Below are 21,382 nucleotides of genomic sequence, written 5' to 3'. Positions count from 1 at the left end.
ATTGACCTCTTCTAAATTCTTTGGAAGTAGGTGGAATTGGCTGCCAAGGAATGTGGGGTGCCTAAATGGTTACAGAATCTGCCTTCAAATGATAGAAAATGGAGCTTGCTACAATCACTAGCATCATGATCACAAGCATAAAAAAAAGAGGACCTTGTGCCTCAATTATGGATTATCTACTGAACTAGAAATACTAGAAGACACATTGTGGAAGTGAAGAGCTATGGCTATAGAGAAGAGCTTGTTGGCAATAAAGATGAATCTAGTCTAGCCAGAGCTAAGGAATCCTTCCTTTTTCTGAAGAAGAAAAAACTTGACAACCACTTAAATCAATAGAATTTAGGACTGTGCTGTTTGACAATTTGACTACTCTTATAATTTGGCGCATGTTGTTTATTAAAAGGAAATGTAATTTGGACATGGAAATTTGCTGCTAATGCTCTTTGCATGGTTCAGCTAACAATTTAGTGGATGGATGGATGGATAGATAGGTAGATAAATAAATAAATATATTTTACACTCTTAAAAAAGTACTATAAATTACAAAATGCAACTATAAAAGCACAGCTCTGCATAACAGTGGAATTCATTACTTTGAACTAATTCCTTCCTGAAACTGGTGAAATTGTTCTATTTAATTTCATACACTTCCAGATTAATATTAGCACTTTGAAGGCAATAACAATATTTTACAGATAATTATTTATTTTCTGAAGAATTTATTTATTGAATTTATAGGTCATCCATCTCACTGTCCAAAGAATCCTCTTTCTATAGTATAAAATTCCTTACTTCCTTGGTATGATTTTATTAAGAATTGTGTGACTTTATTTTTCAGGGAAAAATATTCACCTCTATAGAACCTGAACATAATATTAATGATGTTTGCCTGTACCCCAATTCAGGTAAAGTACAAACAAAAAATCTGGATTTTCTTGACTCAAAGCTTTCCTGGCAGCCCAATGTTAGATAACTTCTTTAGAATTTGGAAGGAGGGTGACCTTTTTCATTTCTCCTCTGACAGTATTTAGCAATTGAATCATCTGTTGAACGTTTCAGAATTCTTAACAATTTTCAACAGCATTGGAGCACTTTCGCTGTTACAGGCTATCACAATGTTTCTCACCTTAGCCGTTTTAAAATATGTGAATTTCAACTCTCAGAATACCCCAGCCAACAATGCTGGCTGAATAATTGGGAGCTGAACAGAGGTTGTATTCAGGTTCTGACCAGTTCTGGAGAACCGGTAGTGGAAATTTTGAGTAGTTTGGAGAACCGGCAAATACCACCTCTGACTGGCCCCGCCCCCATCTATTCTATGCCTCCCGAGTCCCAGCTGATTGGCTGGGTCTTCTTTTTTGCCCTGCACAGGAGAATGGAGCTGGAAAGCAGGTCAGTGGGATGGGGAGGGAATGGGATTTTACAGTATCCTTCCCCTGCCACGCCCACCATGCCACGCTCACAGAACTGGTAGTAAAAAAATTTGAATCCCACCACTGGTGTTGAAGTCCACATATCTTATAGAAGCCACATATCTTGGTGAGAAAGCACTGGGCTGTACTGTATATTGAATCCTCCATGAAGATTGGATAGAGAACTGGTTGTGATTTCCTAAAAATCTGTTCAATTCAAGGGGTGATGAGTTTGAGATTTAAAGATAGACATATTCTTTGTAATGATTCTTCATAGAGGTTTTTAATCAGTTCATTTCTAAATTCCAAAATCTTCATCTCTCACTGAAAATGTCGTCATGTTAGAACTGGAGCATTTTATTCCCCGGTCACAAAAAATTCACTGTCAGATGTCAAAATTTCACTGTCAGATGTCTATGATGTCTTAACAATGTCTCCATAGATTCTCTTTTACTAATGAGATTATTCAAAGCAGTCAGGATTTTTTTTTTTCATGTTTGAGCATGATGCCTTCCTGATTTGTTACAAGTATCACTCCGAGAGTTTGAAGCTTGCAGCTCGATGAGCATCTAACCGGAGAAGTATATTATAATGTCATGTCCTTATAGTGCTTCTCTGGAAGGACTCTTCCACTGGCATGTACACCATGGGTACGCATTTTCCTCTGGTTATTGAATTGTTCTGATTTTAAGTTTATACCAGAGTGGGGAATGGTAGAGATTCTTTCTATTGAATTAATCAAGGAGCCCATTATATTCTTTATTGGATGCCTGTCATTTTTTGAATGGGAAAATAAAAATACAAGACCTGCCTGCTTTAAATAGAGCATCCCTTGAGCTCCATTCACATGTTCCGAAAGTCCTTGTGCTGTAGTTAAGCCCCCCCCCTTCCCCCAACCCCAAAGTCACTCAGACAATCTTGGCTTCCTGCTGGAAGCTTCACACAGTTGTATACATGTTTTCACGGGAGCCAGGATCCTGCCAAATGATAAATCTGTAACTCTGCAGGAAGTTGATACCATTTGATGGGATTGGCGGAGTTTAATTAGAGTGCTTACAGGAAGCTATGGAGTTTTACTGCTTGTATCTTTTACTGCAATATATGGAAGTGATTATGGATGGTCATGTTTTAAAATTCTGTGTGATCGCTTTAGTTTGATTAGTGTTCTCATTTTCTATTTTTTAACTTTCTTGTCCAGTAGTAAGGAGGGTAGAAATATGAAAAGAAATGTTGATTTTTTTTAAAAAAAATACCTTAATTCCTGTGAAGATCATCTTAATCCCATCTGGCTATACGATGACACTTCTTTCCCCTGTGTTTAAGGATTAAGTTAGACATATTAATTAGAACATATCTCTTACTATTGTTAAGAGTCAGCTCTATGGGATAATGTAAAAATTCAAAAATCCGGATTTATTCTAAGTTTCTTGATTGTTAGAATCTGTTTCTCAGGATAATATCCCAGATAAAAATAATGGACATTGCTGACAGTTAAAGTTAAACAAGATGTTGCCTTCTTCTTCAATACTACCAATATTATAGAAGAATGATTTCTTCTTTGTCAAATATCAGTGTTGGTCTGACTTAGGGTTTTCTCTTAATTTATCTGCAAATGTATTTAATTGAGTACAAAGTATATGTTGAAAGATGGTTGCTTTGGCTTAAACATTCTTCTATCTGAGTTAGAGTTGCTGCTATATTAGTGGACCTGTTAATTTCTTTTTGAAAATGACTTTAGACTGTATGATATTTTAGCTTTATGCCCACTAACAATCTTAGTTAGTTCAATCTCCTCAAATTTTAAAATGGAGGAAAAGTTCTGCATTTGAGAGCATCAATCTTATTTTTTTTTTGATTTGCAGGAATGCTGTTCACAGCTAACGAAGCCCCTAAAATGAACATCTACTACATTCCAGTAAGTAACATGGGTCGTTAATGTTTGCTGTTTTGCCTCTGGGCGTGATAGAATAGACCTGTACACTTTGCATTTAATTCAATTACAAGGGTTACCGTACATATTTCAATGCATGTTACACTTCTATTGAAAAAGAAATAGCATGTTCTTTATGCCTGTTTTTTATTCCCGTCCTATTGAAATTTCACAGTTTACTTTATTTCATTGAAGTTGTCTTTTCATGATGGCAATACCTCCATTGGTCGATCTAAGCAAGGTGGTATTTAGTTAGTACTACAAGGGGAAATCTCTAGAAAATCCCGGAGCTGCAGTTAGAATGGGAGATTGATTATAGCTTATTGGATCCTGTGGGGAAATAGTTGAAAAATGTAAGATCTGTTTCTGTTTGACATCCCACTTTTCACAGTGATCTAGTGAGACCGCTATCAAATCATTTTAGGGGTTGGTTATCTGAGGGACCATCTATCTTAAATTATTTCTCTCCATCCAATACTTTCAGAAGAGTGGATGTGCTCCAGGTCTCCTGTGTTAAAAATTGTCATTGTGTGGGTCAAAGGAAGTGTGTCTTCCCTGTTGCTGCCCCTATCCTTTGGAATAATACCCCCCCACCCAGCTACAAAGGGTTCCCCCTATCCTGGGGTTTCAGAAAGTCACTAAAACCTGCTTTGTTTAAAGGCCTTTGGTTAATTGGGAGGGGGGGGAGCTCTCCTATTTTTTTTCTTGATCTTTTAGTCCAGGCTGCCTTGTTTGTGTTTTTAACTTTTTAAAACTGTGTTTTGGATTTCTAAGCTGCCAGAAGCTGTTAAAGTGAGCAGCCATAACAAATTTAAGTAAATAAAAGAAAACAATTTTAGCCTCAGCATTTTGAATTAAGACAGCAGGTAAGGCTCAAGAAAGGCCCAGGTTGATTTTAGATTATGTGTAGCATTACACGATACGTATTATATCAAAGAACTTTCACTTTCATCTCTTCTACCTTATATATGTTCCAAATTCTGTTCAGATGGGCCTCTTACACTTTTAATAAAGGAGTTGGGGGCAGGCTGTCATTAGAAGCAACCTGTTCCTATGAATACATTGCTTGAATACATTGCTTTTTCATAAATAAAATGTGGCTAGGATCTAATACCATCCTTAGATAACAGGATGATAACTCAGACCCGTCTCCTCCACACTTTATATGGAAAAAATTGCCATAGAATTGTGAATTTATGCTTGAATACTAAATAAAGCATTTATTTGAAGGAGCAGAGAGCTTGTGATACTATAACAGATAATTCTGTGCTTTGATTTTCTGCTGTTGGACTCTAGTTCTGTATCTTTTCTTTCTCATGCTTATTTATAGCACAAATTATTTGCAAAAATTACAATCACATGAAATTAACTGGTAATTTCCATAGATTTCCACTTCTTATACATAGAACACTGTGGACGAAGCTTGTCAATGATATTTTCTCTCTCTATTATGCTGTCACAGTGATACAGTTGATCATCAGATACCAATTTCTTTCACCAATGTGGTGTTATAACTATAGATGTAGCACTAAATAAAATAAAATAAAAAAAAGGTTTGAAGGGAACGTGCTTGTTGCTTTACTTGTGCATTGCACACCCAGCATTAACTTTTTCCCTAGAAATTTCATCTTCTTTTTCCTGGGTCGTCTTATCGTAATGCGGTGAAATACTGTGATTCGTGTGCCAATATTTTTGAGTACGATCTGCCAGACAATTGTTGAGTCTCCACAAAACAGGAAACGTGGGCTTCCTATCTGTTTTTGGATAAATACTTTCAACCTAAAAAGTAGCACGTTGGGCTTATTCACAACAAAGGAAATCCTCTACTTCCCATCATAACATGTTGCCTCAAAGGAAATGCGCGTGTGTGGGGAGGCATAGGTGCGGAAACCATCCCGTGTGCGACTCTCAGGAAGTAATTTTGTGGCCATCCTGTAGAATCTTTTAACACATTTGGACCTCTGTGTTGGGTGTGGGGGGGGGGAGACCCTGTGGGCCTGATAAGCAGCTGGATGAGCAGATGTGAAAGTCAGATACTTCAATTAAAGGGTGGTCGTGGATTGTGGACCAACGTGGGTCTGGATGGGAAGGGGCATTTCTGGGAGGATAAAATGTTCTACGAAGGGAAATGCTTTAGGTAGCATGTTGTGGGCTGCACTTTACAACATAGGCAGGACTAAAACAAAGAAGAAAGTAGAGAAAGGGAAACATATAACTCTGATTTAATTGAATTATTTTACTAAATTATACTGACCAGTTAAAATGATTATTTTTCATTGAATTAGGAATTTCCCCACTTCCGGCACATAGAACGTTAATGTTGATTGGCGGGATGGGGAGGGAGTCTAGAGATAAGTATCAAGGCTATTGAGGGCTGCCTGTGGCCTTTGGCACAACGGGTGCAAGGACCCCACCCGCCCATAGGGGAAACGGTTATGGGGAAAATAGAGAGTGGTAGGTGGGGGCAGGAGGGCCACACCAGGAGAGAATGCTTTGGGGAAGGAAGTGGGGAAGTCATGAACCACATCACACCCAGTTTTGGGATTTCTGTTCAGCGATCTCAGATTTTTGCACGTACACTTTAAAATTTTGAGGAGGGGTAGAAATAGGAGCGATAATGATTATTCATTGATTTACTTCCCAAATCTTACGCACCATTGAATAGGTTGGGAACTGGGTGTAAAGAAGGTGTGGCATTTATATTATTAGATAGAATAGAATAGAATTTTTTATTGGCCAAGTATGGTTGGACACACAAGGAATTTGTCTTGGTGCAAATACTCTCAGTAAACATAAAAGAAAAGATACATTTGTCAAGAGTCATAAGGTACAACACTTAATGATAGTCATAGGGTACAATAAGCAATCAAATCATACCAGGAAACAGTCCATAAAAATCGTAAGGATTCAAGCGACAAAGTTACAGTCACAAGTGGGAGAGGATGGGCAACAAGGAGTGATGAGAAGATTAACAGTAATAGTAGTGCAGACTTTGTAATAGTTGAATATATAGATATAGCTTCAGTTGATGAAGATTGCCTGTGTGGAGAGAAGACCACATCGTTAGTAGTACAAGAAGGTTCATACCAAACCTTGGCTTGATGTGTGTTTTCTATTCTTTCATTTAAAATAAAAATGTGCACAGTTCTCAATCCTGCCCCATCTGTTATAACATCCTTGTTTTAAATGTGAATTTTTATCCTGAAATAGAATAGGAAGCTCTACAGAGATGTGAAAAACAGACACCACTTTAGTAATTAATCAGTGCAGCTTTGAGATTCCCATCACATTCGGTTTAAATAAAATCCCTCTGGTCAGGAACCCCTTAGCTTTATTGGAACAGGGGAGCAAAAAAAAGGAGACGTGGCTTGCTATTTTATGGTCCTGGAGTTGGAAAGACCAAAAAATTTCAAGCCAATTCCCCACCCCCCACTTGATGTGTGTTTTTGTGACTGTGCTGTTGGGAAGATTTAAAGATTTAAAGTTACCATAAGCATTACAAGGGAACCTGACCCCATCCACTATGAGGAGTATGGCCCTCACTGTGCCATGGAAAGTCATTGAACTGATGGAATTATACCTCCACCTCTACATGTTAGAAGCTGTAGAAGGAATTGGGTAGTTATATCTAGTGAGAAGGATAGATATTAGTTGTTGTATAGCCAAAGGATGCTGTTACATGGCAGCTCCTTTCTATTACGAATATGAAGTCTAATTTAGTGACGTATCGTTGTTTGGCCAGAAGGCCATTTAAATAGACCATTTCTGCTACTTTACAAAGTAATGGTAGACTTAGGTACAGGAAGGATTTTTGGGAATATTTGGAAATTATAGGCAACTGCTTTTTCATTCAAACTTTTAGGAAAAGCTGGTGTACTCCTCCTTTCAAAGCTCAGAAAATCTAGGAGGAGCAGACGCTTTCTCCCAATTGATGGACTGGTATGGCTGTCAAATAATGAAGAGCACTGTTGAGTCTACATATACAAGATTTTGTTTGACCAGAAGATGGAGAAGCAACATGTGTTTTGTTTGGCTGGTCTTGTTCTGGAAACAATCCTGATTGCCTCCTCCATCATAATTAGCTTCTATTGACCTGCCTCTCAGTTCTGTGATAGTTGGTTATTGTGGAGAAATGTGCAGCAGGATGATTTTGGAGTAATACCAGAATGTGTCCAAATCTTTAGATTTGTCTGTAATCCAACAGTACTCCGGCCCACTTCATCTAAATCTAATTCATAGAAAAGAAATTCTGCTTAAACAAACCAGCCCAAATAGTATACTCTATCATCCTTTATTTGATTGTACCGAGTAATATTTACTTCCTTAGTAGAAATGTATGTGATGCCCTGGGATAATTGCCTCTCTTAAGGGGGTAAATGGGACTAGATTTTGGAATGATCAAGTCAGAGTCCTGCCCAGAATCCAGCTGAAATGTGTCATAATCTGAAGTGAGTTGAAGCAGTTTCTATAAAGAAGAGTGAACCAAAATACATTGAAGCTGATGTTAAGAATCGATCAATAAGTGCAGGAGACGTTAGATAATGAAGTTATCATTGCCAAAAGAGGCAGCAGTTTTTCCCCCCCAACAAAGACAGAGGAAGTTGGCTCAGTGTGCTCACTTTTGACATTACCTTCTTTTGTTGTTTATTTAACCAGACTCTCTTGATCTCTTAATGAGGCTTAGATGAAACATCACATCACAATGTAGGTCACAGCATTGCAAAATTATGAATGTTCTAAATTTCCATGTAATTTCTCTCACTGCTGTATGTTTGAATACCGTAATCTTGCGATTCGTTCCCTCTTACAATACAGGTGACTCAAACTATATTAAAATATCTGGCCTAGAAATGAGCAAGCTTCAGAATAAGAGTTAAGCCTGACCTTGCCACAGGTCTAACTTTGGCCGCCTAAAGGGAAGAGAAATTTTAAAAAGGCACAGCAAGAATGAAATGAGTGAAAATTAGAGATTTCTTGTTTGGAGTTATTGTGGATTCTTTTCCTTGGAGCAACTTGCTCACAAGACTTAAGCAAGTATATCCCCAATCCTCATAGTGATTAACAATGCCTGAGAGGAAAGAAATCAAAACAAGATTGTGGGATGTTGAAGGATGACACATAAAGCACAATGCTGAATTGGTCTGGATTGTTGATAATGTTAGAAATCCCTAAGCTGGTTAACAGATAACATTAGCGCAGAAATACAGTATAATAACACACATTATACTTTGTTTGGGCAGCAAAACTGCTTGTCCATGGGAAGATCCGTAGGATTCAATATTTTAAAGATTGTGCTCATACCTAAAAGAAAAGAAAAAACTTTATATTTTGTTGTTGTTTTCCTCCATTCCTCTGAATTTCTTTTTGAAGAAAAGGACACAAAAGCAAAAGCAGAGATCAAAGAGGATGGCCAGTCATGAAGAAGATTAGAGGTCCTTTAATAGTTGTGTAGAATGGAGCATTTTAGTTAGTGCTGAAACTCTTTTTGCTTCAGCTGTTTAAAATCCAGTAGCCCTTCTTTTCTTTGATTTCACAGAGGAGAGGAAGAGAAACATGGAATGGTTGCTGGGCAGCAGGTTGGGTTTTCTCTGTCAGTTTAATTACCATAAATGTTATTCAAGTGTGGCTTGTTTTTTAACGTGCATGTTTTAAAAAATAAAGGACAGCAGAAGGAGCACCATAAGGGATGAAGGAGAGGAGTTTAAACTCTTCCCTTCCCAGATTCCGTTTTAACAAAATCGCTTACCTGAAGCTGTTCCAGTGACTCAGATTGGTGCTGTAGATAAAATAGTACTCCTCTGCTTTCTGTCCTTGCTTGCAGATAAAATGTTAGAAAACCAACATGTGATGGTGAACTTACCTGCCAATACTGTAATCTGCAGTCAGGTTGATCCTGCGTAAGCTCTTTTCTCGTATTTAGGCTGCCTAAGTGAAGAAAGAGTAGGTGACGGTGTAACTATTGTTGGGAAAATACGTCCCCATGTTATTTTTTTAACGAAGATTTGTTGATGGCAGGAGCAGATACACTTATTCTGACACCCCTGATAGGGAAAGCGCTCAAGAGCAACAAGGGAGAAATAGGGGAAAGGAACCTAAGAGACGGCTAGGGTTGGGTTTGTCTAGAGCAGGGGTGCCCAACCTTTTCAGCTTGGTGTGTCGAAAATCGGGAAAAAGTGTAGCCTTCCTCGGGTCGTGTGTCACTTCAAGAAATATCAATAATTTGGTTTATGACGGACTGGGCTGGGGTGATCACACAGGGCTGTGAAACTTGTCTCCCTGGTCTCAGGGCTGCAGGTGCAGGATGTGGGGATCGGAAGGCCACTTTACAGGGCTGTGAACCTCATGGATCTCCTTTCCTCCTGTAGCGTTCCTGAGGTAATGAAACTGACAAACCTCAGTTTATGGCGGTTAAAACTGGTTCTCTGCTGCAAAGATCTTGCGGCAGCGGTGACACCACGCCTCCACGCAACAAGCAGGGAGCAGGGATTGGAGCAGAGCACAGGCAGCCTCTAAATGTGCAGGTTTTCCCCACACCAACAGGCGTGTCAGTCAAAGTGCCTCGGCGTGTCACGAGTGACACGCGTGTCATATGTTAGCCATCACTAGTCTAGAGCAAAGGAAAAAAATGAATGGTAGCATTTATCATCCTTGGGTGTATCTAATGAGGGAGGAAAGGAAGCCCGTGACAAAACATGGCATAATTATACTGAAAGGAAAGTGAACAAGTTAACAGGCTTATTCTCAATCAACTAGAAAGTAGGTTAATGGGGAAGCTGTCAGTAGTTTGGACAAACACAACTACAAGAGAATGCCTAATTCTGAAAGAATGTTTTCTCTGGGTGTTTGAGGGAAATGATAATTATACTTTTCAGGTTAGAGTCTTGAAATGTGGAGGGACAGAAAAAAACAATAGCTGGAGAACTACAGTTAATAGTAATATGAAGTTAATAGTTAATAGTATGAAGTTAACAGTTAATAGTAATATCTTTATTAGAACCCAAAGCTCCAGTAGCAAAAAAAAATTATCAGGAAAAATTACGCTTCATTAGGTTTCTTGCTAAAGCAACTGCCATGTGCCATTTATATACTTGATAACACAGGCTGAGTGTTTCTGTACACAACATTCTTTTATTCAAGATTTATCATTAATCATTTGTAAAGACCCCTCCCCCAACTTTTTATGTGTGAATTGACAAATTAAACTTATATTAACAATTCCAAAGAAGTACTTGGAGTATCCTGAACGCATATTAAGATAATTGGTACCGGAAGTTTTTATTGAGCTGTAGAAATATTTTTCTTATCCTTGAGCAGAGTTGTGTAGAAGGTTGATAGGTAACAATCTCAGTTGCAATGATAAGAGTCATTATATGAAGAGCATTTAGGCCCAGCATCCCTGGAATATATTTTGCTCTGGAGTAGGGCAGTTTGAGGGGCTTAGATGGCAGCTGTTCTCTTTTGAAATGGTTTGTTTACTTTCTCCCTGTATTATTGTCACTGATAGATTCGAAAAGGAAGTGGGGCATCTAAAGTTCCATTCTGTAGGTACCATTATTTCCTTTGTCCTTTTCTCTGGGAGGGAGAGGGGGAGAGAGCTTTCAACATGCACCTTGATAATGCTTTGTACATACTGAAGTTTACTCAGTTAATCTTGGTTCACTGGGTGTGCCTGTGTGCTCACGGTAGCAGAAGAGAGATTGATATCAACAGTGGAAAAAGGATGAGCCACCCTCGTTTGGGAGGAAATGGAAGCAATCATTTTGAGACGTAGGGGGTCATTGGGTTTTCACTGAAATAATTTGCTATCACATTTGACTCTAATATACATCTACAGGTTTTGGGTCCTGCTCCAAAGTGGTGCTCATTTCTTGATAATCTGACAGAAGAGCTGGAGGAGAACCCGGAGACAACAGTTTACGATGACTATAAATTTGTAACAAGAAAAGATCTTGAAAATCTTGGTAAAGTACAACTGCTGTAGACGTGATTTACTTTATCTTGACTCTTTCCTTTGAGTATGACCTTAGATAATCTCTTTACTTATATGCACCTCTATTTGCATTCCTGTCTCTACCTACCAGGTCTTTGGTGGAGGATTCCTGTTTTGAGTTCCTTATTTTCCTTGTCCAAATTGAGAACTTTGATTTCTTACCTTGATCCAAGGAATGGTTTATATTGGTTGATTCAAAACTCTTAATTCCCGCAATTTCAATACCTTACGTTATTATGGGAAAAAATACACATATAACTAGCATTTTTGCAGGAATAATTTTCCTGCTAAAGACCTTAATTTAAAAGCTGCTTAAGACTCCATTTTTATTAGCAATTGAGGGAAATTAAACTTGTTTAATTTAGTAATAAACTGTTAGAACTCTATATAAATATATTTTACCAAGGAGAAGCCAATTAAGCATATGATTTCTTTTTAAAAAGAATCAACCTTAATCAACCTTCTTTTAAGGTTAATCAACCTTAAAAGAATATAATATTTACACTAAATCTTTTTTTTCAAGTCTACTTGTTCCTTGTTCCTTTACGAATACTTAAAATTCTCATTTCTTAAGATTTATAGCTAAGTAACAGAGATATAAAATGGTTATTTTAGATTTTACAGGGATTCTGTGATGGTGACCTGGAATCAAAAGCCTATAGTAACGTTGACACCACAATATTACTTTTTTCCCATGGATACTCCATGTATTTCTCATTTGAAAAGATATGTGATTCTCTTTGGGGGCTGACACATTCTGGTAATGTTTCCAGACCAGCTCTTCACTTTTTTTCTGTACATAAATGATAGATGCAAACTTTTTTTTTTGTAAAGTACCCGAAATTTATTTTTTAAATTTTGTGTTATATTAAGGTCATGTTCAATACATTTATCTCCCTCTTTCCTTGCCCCCACCTCCATTTTGTCTCCAGGGCTTGCTCATCTTATTGGCTCACCCCTTCTTCGGGCATACATGCATGGCTTCTTCATGGACATACGATTGTATCATAAGGTATGTAGGCTTGCCCAAAGAAGTCAGGCTAGGCTCCCTTTCTTATAGAGCACCATTTTTCAGGTTGAACGGACGAGATGACTTTTAATTAGTTGGCTGCTGTGGGTTTCATTTTATTGCCATCTTTTAGCAATGTTTCATTAGTACGTAGCCTGATTTGTTTAGTTTAATTCTCATTCTTGCTAGCAATCCTGAATGTCAACCTAGCAAATAAGAATGTTAAATCAAATGGGAGAATTACGCAGTGTTTTATGATTTCTTCCTTTTTCTCCCTGATTGCTTTGTGCTTGCAGGTTAAAATGATGGTAAATCCTTTTGCCTATGAGGAATACAGAAGGGAGAAAATTAGACAGAAGATAGAAGAAACACGTGCACAAAGAGTGCAGCTAAAGGTAAATATGAAGTTTGGTTCATTCGGGATAGGTTCATCAAAGAGAGAGAATGAAAAAGAGAGGGGTGTCTGTGTGTGTGTGTAGTACATTTGGGGTGTTTTAGAGTTGTTATATCTGAAAGGAAAGGAGCACGACTTCATCTGTTACAGAGTTCTTCTCTTTGCTGGGGTAAGTAGTGAGATCTCAAAGGACATAACTGGCATTGGCTCGGCTATTGGCAGGAATCCTACTGTTCTCATTCCCCCAGAATGCAAACCAGGAATCTGAAAAAGGCCATTCTTGATGGGAGAATTATGCAGCCCCCTATGTAGATTGGGTTTGCCTGATAAGAAATTATATTTGAACCAGGTGATAAGTCAGCAACCTGAATTTTACTTTGTGTTAGCTAGGTAAAATGTCACTGGTTGTAATATGAATTGTCCTTGGGGCTTACTTTGCATCATGAAGGAGAGATCCCAACATTTTTCAGGCTTCTTTGTGAATCTGAGGAAAAAAGATCTCTATGCTTGAAGAAACATAGAGATATAGAAAACTGATGGCAGAAAAAGATCCAGTGGTCTGTCGATCTGCCCTTTTGAGTTTCCCTAAGAGTCTCCTTAATTTTTATAAGTGGATTCCTCAGACCAGTGGTGAAGTCTGAAGCCTTTCTTTTAACTAATTTTTAAACCATGTGAAAACACGTGTGACCCTGTTCTTTCTTAAGCCACTGGTAAAATCAGAAATCCTTGGGTATCTCAGAAGATCCATGTTTTCTACCGAAATCCCTGGTATGAGCACCTTCTAAATAATTTGGCATTTCTCAAATTATCCAAGAAATCTATGTAGTGGTAACTAGAACCTGCTTTTCACTTAATATATAATTTAACATATTCCAAATTATTATATATTCCATACGATTGTCTGTACTGTGATTCATATATTTAATCAGCAAATATGTTGAAGGTGCCAGGTTCCACACTAAAGAGATCCATGGTTGTTTTATTCACTAGAAACTTCCCAAAGTTAATAAAGAACTTGCACTGAAGTTGATTGAGGAGGGAGAAGAGGAACTACAAAATGCTCGAAAGAAGAAACAAAAGGTAGGTACCCTTCCTTGTTTCTGTTGCATTAATTATATGAAATGAAATTGGCCAGTTGTGCTGTTTCAAAGATGCCTGTATCTGAATATGTGTGGGGTGATGGAGGGGTATAAGTTCATGAGAGACCAGAAACTTTGAAAGTCCCCTTTTGACTTATCCTGTTATCTCCAGTTATTGGGCCTCTGCTGACAGGGCTATATGACTGATATAATCCCTAATCCTTGGAGAGCATGACAGGAAATGGTATTTAGAATTAAAAGAGCTTTATTTGCTAAGTTGAATTCTATTAATCAAAGTACATCTGTATTATGATCAGAAATGAGAGTGCACTATGCACATCCCTGCATAGAAAAGTTATGTTGAAATTAATGATGTAGTAATAGTAAAGTAATAGTAATAGTAAGGTAATGTAAACTATTTTAAATTATATGAACTAAAAGTTAGTCAGCTACATAATAAATGGGGGTTAATACAATTATTTGATCAAAATACTGTGTTGCTGCCTCTTAGTATTTTAAATTGAAGCTGTTTTTATTTTACCCAGCAACTCCTGATCCCTGTTAGACCACAAAGCAATTTGTGCTAGTAATATTCTTTTAGTTACACTTCATGCATATTTTAGAGTAATTTTAGTGGCTCAAAGAATTTTCCTTTCTGGCCAGCTGTCCAAACAAGTTGTTGGACAAGGCTAGCTCCCAGATGCTAGTATTTTTCCAGCAGCCCAGGCTCAGATGACCTTTTCCTAACTCTAAAATGCAAATAGTGATTAAATAGCTTTGTCAGAACACTGTAATCTTAATTAAAATTAAAGCTCACTTTAAAGGTGGAATTGTCTTTTAATTACGTGGTTAAATGAGACATTGAATCCCAACTTAAATCCTGAGTCCCTTGACCAATAGACTCTGGGCTTCAGATTTTCTAACAAAATCTACTTAAGGTAAAGGTGGGGGCCTTAATCCTAGTCAAGCTGACAGGAGCCGTTGTGAATAATACAAGAAGATATACAATTGATGTATGTATGCTATTTTTCAAAAGCTAGCAATAAAACCGCACTATCAAGGAAATCACTGTATGGAATTAAAAATGTGACATTTTATGATATTAGAAAAACCTCACTTACATACCAAACACCAGCTATTTCTTTATGGCCAATTTTGAGTAAGGCATGCATGGATCTCTTCAGAAAGATGTTCTCCAAATTATTACAGAAAATGTCTGTTTATTCAATCCCCAAAGGATTCATTCTGTTGAGGATTGTAACTCATACATTTAATGTAGCAACCTGCTATCCCTTCTGTCACTAATCTTAAAATAATATCTTTATCTTGAATTATGTGTAAGTGCAAATAGGTATATTAAAATCAGTTAAATAAGTAAAACAAATGAAATAAAAATAAACTAAAGTATGACAAATAAATTTAAGTCAGCATAATATTGGGTAAGTAATGTGGACATTTCAAGGACTGATGAAGAATTTGGAAGAAAACACATAAAACATAATCCTGGCAGCTTCCTTCTTCCTTTGCAAACCTGCAAATTGCATTTGTTTTACTTTATTTAACTTACAACCTCCCTTTCTACCACAAGCAGCACTCAAAACAACTGACGTTAAAAGAAAAACTAAACATAAAAACTCATCATATAGCAAATATATGAAGAGGAATTATAGTCCCCAAAGCAAACTATTAAAAGGCAGGGAAAATTGCTTTAGCAGGATGTTAAATAAATAGTACAAATAGAAAACTCATTGGAAGAAAAAAAAATTAAGTTTATTTCACAAAGCTGCTTCTTGCTGTGCAAAAAGTCTCTGGAGATCTAAATGTGTTTAACCAATATAGTTGGAAAATTTAAGCAAGGGAACCAGTTCTCAACTTCATTTTTTTTTTTCTTCCAGAAAATGCCTAACATCCTTAGTGATGACCGCTTCAAAATCATGTTTGAGAATCCTGATTTCCAGGTGGATGAGAAGAGTGAAGAATTTAGGCTGCTTAATCCACTTGTTTCTAAAATAAGTGAGAAAAGGAAGAAGAAGTTAAAGATGTTAGAGTACCAAGAAGCTTTGGGAGAGGTAAAATCTGAGAATTTGAGATTTCTCTAGTGTTCTTCAATAGCTGTTTATAAAAAAAAAAAAGTGGAGATGTGATTCCTCTCTACCATTTGAAAAGGATCCCAGGAGGATTCAGTAGAACCATATTTTTTTAACTTTTCTATCCCCATCACTTGTTTAGCTAAGAATCCCCAGCAAGATTTGAAATAATTACGTTGTGCATCTTACATAGACATCCAATTCCTGCTTGTGCACAGGCACACATGAATAGTCAATAAAATATGACAAATGGCATTTCCCTTTTACACGGTATTTGTTGTTTGAGCACAAAACCTTGAAAAATGCCAACAGTTTGGACCAAATGGGAATGCAGCATGCACTCTGATGACATTCAAGTAGGAGACGGTCTTAAAATGTTTTCCAGGAGTGAAAATATTTTTGCATCATAAGTTTAAAGCATTAGGAGTATCTGCCTCATAGAAGAGAATATTCTTTATGTGATTGAACACAAGGAATTTGTCTCTTGTTCATAAGCTCTCAGTGTACATACAAACAACAAAGCGATAAATCATAAGGTACCAATAGGAGAAGGATATAGGAAAGATGAGAAGGATAAAGGCAATTATAATTCATATAGAAAGTACGGATTTACCTGTTCTAGATTAAACTGGTTTCTCCCAAAGGAACAAATGTGCAGTTTAGTATTATTTCTGGATCTACCAATGGTAGTATCTTATCAATTTAAACTGGTAGATTAGTTCTGCTGTATCCTCAGGAAGAATTGCCTAATCACAGCAATTCATTGCATAGGCAACCTCAAGAGTGGTCCACTACAACGGCTGTTTGTGGGACTGCTCTTGTGGGTAGTCCAGAAGGTACCATTGGTGCAAATTCAATGGGTAGGTTACTAACTAGAGTGCCTCAACATGACGCAATCATCCCTCTGCTAAAAGATCAGAACTGTGTAACAGTTTGCCACCAAGCTTAGTCGCAGGCTATCTTAAAAAGCATCTCCAGGTACATCAAGCGCCTGCAGCCTTTGGATGAGACATGTTCTCTTTGTCACAATTTTGCAGATTGATCCTGGGAGATATGATGGAGTCTCATTGATAGCATGTATGCTGTGGAATGATTTTCCCTCACGTATACATAGATCCCCAACTCATGCAAATGTCTGTGTTTTTTAAGAACACATCTATTTGTCCTGGGCTTCTCGTGCCACTGTTTATCTTTGGAAATGGTTGTTGTTTTGTTGAATTATTATAAATTCAAGGGGTGGCTCTCCATTTTCCCTTTCTCTGCTTCCTAATACGTTGGTTCCTAACCTCAGATGTTTGCTTCTTAAATTGAGCTGTTGGAGGACATATGTAGCACATCCTTTGCTTCCTAGCAGTCTTGGATCTTTTTTTGTCTCTTTTCAACAATAAGAATATTAAATTTAATTGATACCGGATACATTTTGTCCTTTTGGATGTGGGGGTACTTTAATAGTTACAGGTAGAATTGTAGATTAAGAATATGAGGTATATCATTGGCGATGGTAATTAGCCATTAAGGCATTCTGTTGAAAATATCTTGCCCGGTCTTGTGTTAAAGTCCTTTCCAACAGTGCATCTGTGAGGCGTCACGTACTCCTAATTAGGTAAATGGTTCATTTAAGGAACGTTAATTCTTTCTCTTTTTTTATAACTGACTATTTTGGTCTTCAGGAAGAAGAGGAAGAGCCAGAAGGAAAACCAAGTGATGCAGAAAGTTCGGAGTCTTCAGATGATGAAAAAGGATGGGTTGAAGAGGTCAGGAAACAGCGCAGCCTTCTACGCCAAGAGGAAAAAGTAAAACGGCAGGAAAGGTTCAAGGAGGATCAGCAAACAGTCCTGGAACCAAAGTTTTTTGAGATTAAAGCTGGGGAAGAATTTAGAAGTTTCCAAGACACTGCCCAAAAGCAAAAGTTAATGAAGTAAGATCACGATTTTATCCCATTCTAGTGATTTGTCCTCTTTTTTTTTTTCATTGCTCGTGATTAAGATGTGGTGATGATTTCAGATTTCTGCTAAAGGCAGTTGATTTCAAAGCACAGATATAATGAAGAGGTTTCTCTTAATTCATCCATTCATTTGCATACCAATTAGAAAAGGAGGTGCAACTACCATCTCCGTTGACTCCTTAGAAATTTTAATGGGCTGTGCATAGGGAGGCACAAGGCCAATGTGGCATCATTGTGCCAGTGTCCAAGGCCCTTAAATCTGGATACTGTCTTAGGTTGATATGTTATAGGATCCATAGTCTACTAGCCAGTCAGCCCACTGGCCTATCCTATTCTAAAGATCATTTTAAGTTTTCTCAAGATACTTTAACTAGCTTGGTTCCATCCCTTTCATTTGATTTCATTTCATTTGCTCTCAAAGCAATTACCATGGAAAATGATATGCTGATCATGAAAGTGGATGCTGAGTTTATCCTCTCATTTTTTATTTTTATTCTTTTGCAGAAAGTCACTTGGAGATCGCTTGCAACTTGAAGAGAGAGTTGGTGCACTTAGTGTACATGATACCACTGTAGGAAGTAAACAAGTTACTTTTAAATTAAAAAAGGTAAATACCAATCCTAATTTTAAAACTGTTAAGCCCAATGTAGCAGAAGTACCAAGTGGCCCTTTGAATGAGACTGCTTCCCACTTGTGCTCCGCAGGTGGACTACTGTTTCCGAATTGTCTATGCTGGACCAACTTGGTCAGACGTGCACCTCTCTTTTTGCTTTGCATATTTTAATTTGCTGCAACCAGCTGTGGGAGGGGACCAAATCTTTGTCTGACTGTGTTGTGACAGCTAGATCTATTTAGCATTATGCTTCTGCTGGGTATTGGCTTGGCTGCTGCAGAAGTCTGACCAAAGCAGAAATGGGGATAGATCTTAGATTCTTTCATGTTCTCACCACCACACCCTCCATACACATTGCTTGTAGGGCTCTCCAATTTTCTTTCAGCCCCTCCCACCATCTTAGCTTTGATCATTGTTGCCTGTGTCATCCCACACTCACAAAAAGTACATAGGCAAGGTGACAGGAGGAAGGAATTGGAAATAGAAATGACTAGCAGTTTCTTAGAAACCAGGCCATCATTTATCCTATTTTTGGACTGACTTCATAACTGCAAAAGCTAGGTTTGTTTAGTGTAAACTAAAAAGGCCTTTGAAGTACTGCATCAAAATTTTGCTTCTATTAATTGTATCCAGATGGCTTGGTGAATTAACTAGCTTCTGGGACGTATTTTGGTAGCTAAACTGGGAATTTTCAGCCTACACCCTAAGTTGCATTTGTAGACATCTTTAAGCTTTTTGCCAGTTCTGAGAAAGTGGAAGGAGAGATGGTGTCCACATTTTTCTTTGAGATTTTTTCTCCCCCAGACACACCTTCGGTCTACCTCTAGAACCAGGGTTGTCAAACTCGTATTGTCACGGCAGTGTGACGTGACGTATTGGGACTTTTTCCCCCTTCTCTAAACTAGGCGGGGGTGTGGCCAGCATGCGATGTATCTGGCCCACGGGCCGGGTGTTTGACAGCCCTAATCTAAACTTAAGATTATGAGCAGATTAAAAAAAAGTTATCCACTTATTTATGTTCCTTAATAAACTTTTCACTAAATTTGTTTTTATTTTGTCACATTTTATACTATTTCTTCATATCTCTGTTATGGGAATATGAAGCTCTTTGCAAATTTAATGATTGAATCCACATCCCCAAAGCTTTTCATTTCTCTCCCTTTTCTCCATATGTCTCCCAACCCAAAAGTGAAGGTGGAGAAGGGAAAAGATACAATTGGAAGGAGAAGGGCACCATTTGGTCTCTTCCTTCCACTGAAAGATATCTATTAAAATGGACTCCATTGGATATTAACTACTGGGTTGTCTTTAAGTGATTTTTGTAATTTTTGTTTCCAGTCCGAGCACCATAAAAAGCAGCAAGAAGCAGAGAAACTCCATCACGAAGAGAGGAGAAAACTCAGACGGTCTGCGGGCCATCTCAAAAGTAAACAGGGAAAGAGGCGACGCTTCCATTGATGGAGAACTTTGGGTTCTTTCCTTTTGGGGACTCAGAAATTTGTTTTAATAGTGGACTGTTCTCCACTGTGACAGAGGAAGACCATCCAAAGCCCAATTATGTTGTGAGAAAGCATCATGGATCTCCTGTTTGCATCAGAAGTATTACTGAAGTATTTCTGAAGCGATAGCAGCTGGTTATTGTATAACCTTGTGTGATGGCTGATAGGTGTACATTCTATGTGAACATGAATAAACGTGTATAGTATTGTGATACTTCAAATGGCTCTAATTCTTAAGGATTGGAAAACTTTACTATGTTTTTATGGTATATGAACAATAGTACACAGCCCTGTTGATAAGTATTTGGGAAACCAAGCAATTAAGATAATATTTGCTTTACTTCTTCCCAACTGATGATGTTAAAATGAACTTTTATTCTAGCAAAAGAAAAGTAAGGATTTACTTTAAAGCTCTCTTTGGTGAAAGCAATCCGTTTGTGATCCTGAAGAGGAGCTAAGTTTAAAATCCCTGTATGTGAGATTTGTATGCAATTCCATGGATGTCAAGTTTACTAAGCAACTAAAAAGAAATATTTCCTACATTGGGTATTATGTCTGCTCTGATTTTACATCTATTTCACATAATACGATTGACAAATACTGGGTTAGGGTTAGACTGAGCCTGCAGTCTATCAATATGATCTATATCTTTAATGTGAATTTTATTTCAGCAGTTTCTAATTAGTCAAGTGTCAGTTTTCTCAGGTGCTGGGTTCATGTTTCTATGTCTGAGCTTTGAAGTTTCACGAATTCCTTTTAAAAAACCTATTTTAGATGGAAAAACTTAATCAATTGCTATCCCCACTTTTTTTAGTTGTATCTTACCAACAGATTTTTCCTCCAGAAGAGACATGCATTACTCAGAATAAACACTCCTTTCACCTTTTTCTTTAGGGTATAATAAAAGTGATTCGAGAAAAAAAATTCCAGAAAAGCTAGGCAGGGAAAATTGAAAGGAGATTTGTGAACTCTTCAGAATTATCAGGAATCCTGCAGTACATACCTACAATAGTACCTGACGTTTCTCTAAATACTATTAATAATGAGGTTCTGGTTAAACAAACATCAAACTGTATTTTGTCTATTGAACTCACTGGGCCAACATTCATCAATGTTCTTATTGGAAAAAAAACGTGAAATTTTAGTTTCCTTTAGTAGCAATGATTTCAACCCATTTCCTGACAATAATACAGTAATCGCCTATTAGCTACTTTGCACAAGCTTTTCAGGTGATGCCACTTTTTTTAAAATTCAGGTGGGGGCTTTGATTTGGCTATTCCATGATGCAATGTTTCCTCCACCTCAGCAATTTTATTGTAAAATCATTTATGTGTTTAGGATGCTGTATGTCTCACAGTGGTTTAAGCTTTAATTATGCACATTCTTATATTCTCCTCTAGAATGTACTGATGTGTTAGGTATAA

The 21,382-nt window shown here is 37.5% G+C and overlaps 1 protein-coding gene across 1 annotated transcript in view; it reads left to right on the top strand.

The window, feature by feature from the left end:
- NOL10 (nucleolar protein 10) overlaps positions 1 to 20,179 on the top strand; it is a 36,585-nt gene extending 16,406 nt beyond the window's left edge. The window contains exons 12-21 of the mRNA XM_026674319.2: positions 839 to 905; positions 3,275 to 3,327; positions 11,177 to 11,303; positions 12,265 to 12,344; positions 12,638 to 12,736; positions 13,726 to 13,815; positions 15,710 to 15,883; positions 17,572 to 17,819; positions 18,351 to 18,453; positions 19,798 to 20,179. Coding sequence (XP_026530104.1) covers positions 839 to 905; positions 3,275 to 3,327; positions 11,177 to 11,303; positions 12,265 to 12,344; positions 12,638 to 12,736; positions 13,726 to 13,815; positions 15,710 to 15,883; positions 17,572 to 17,819; positions 18,351 to 18,453; positions 19,798 to 19,917 — 1,161 coding nt within the window. The 3' untranslated portion in view covers positions 19,918 to 20,179. The remainder of the gene's footprint in view (positions 1 to 838; positions 906 to 3,274; positions 3,328 to 11,176; positions 11,304 to 12,264; positions 12,345 to 12,637; positions 12,737 to 13,725; positions 13,816 to 15,709; positions 15,884 to 17,571; positions 17,820 to 18,350; positions 18,454 to 19,797) is intronic.
- Positions 20,180 to 21,382: the final 1,203 nt, after the last annotated feature.

This window comes from Notechis scutatus, chromosome 1 (genome assembly GCF_049901735.1).
Source record: "Notechis scutatus isolate UNSWTSFEM ecotype Mainland chromosome 1, rNotScu1.2, whole genome shotgun sequence".
NCBI classification, from domain to species: Eukaryota; Metazoa; Chordata; class Lepidosauria; order Squamata; family Elapidae; genus Notechis; species Notechis scutatus.
This window is presented reverse-complemented; position numbering and strand designations above follow the sequence as displayed.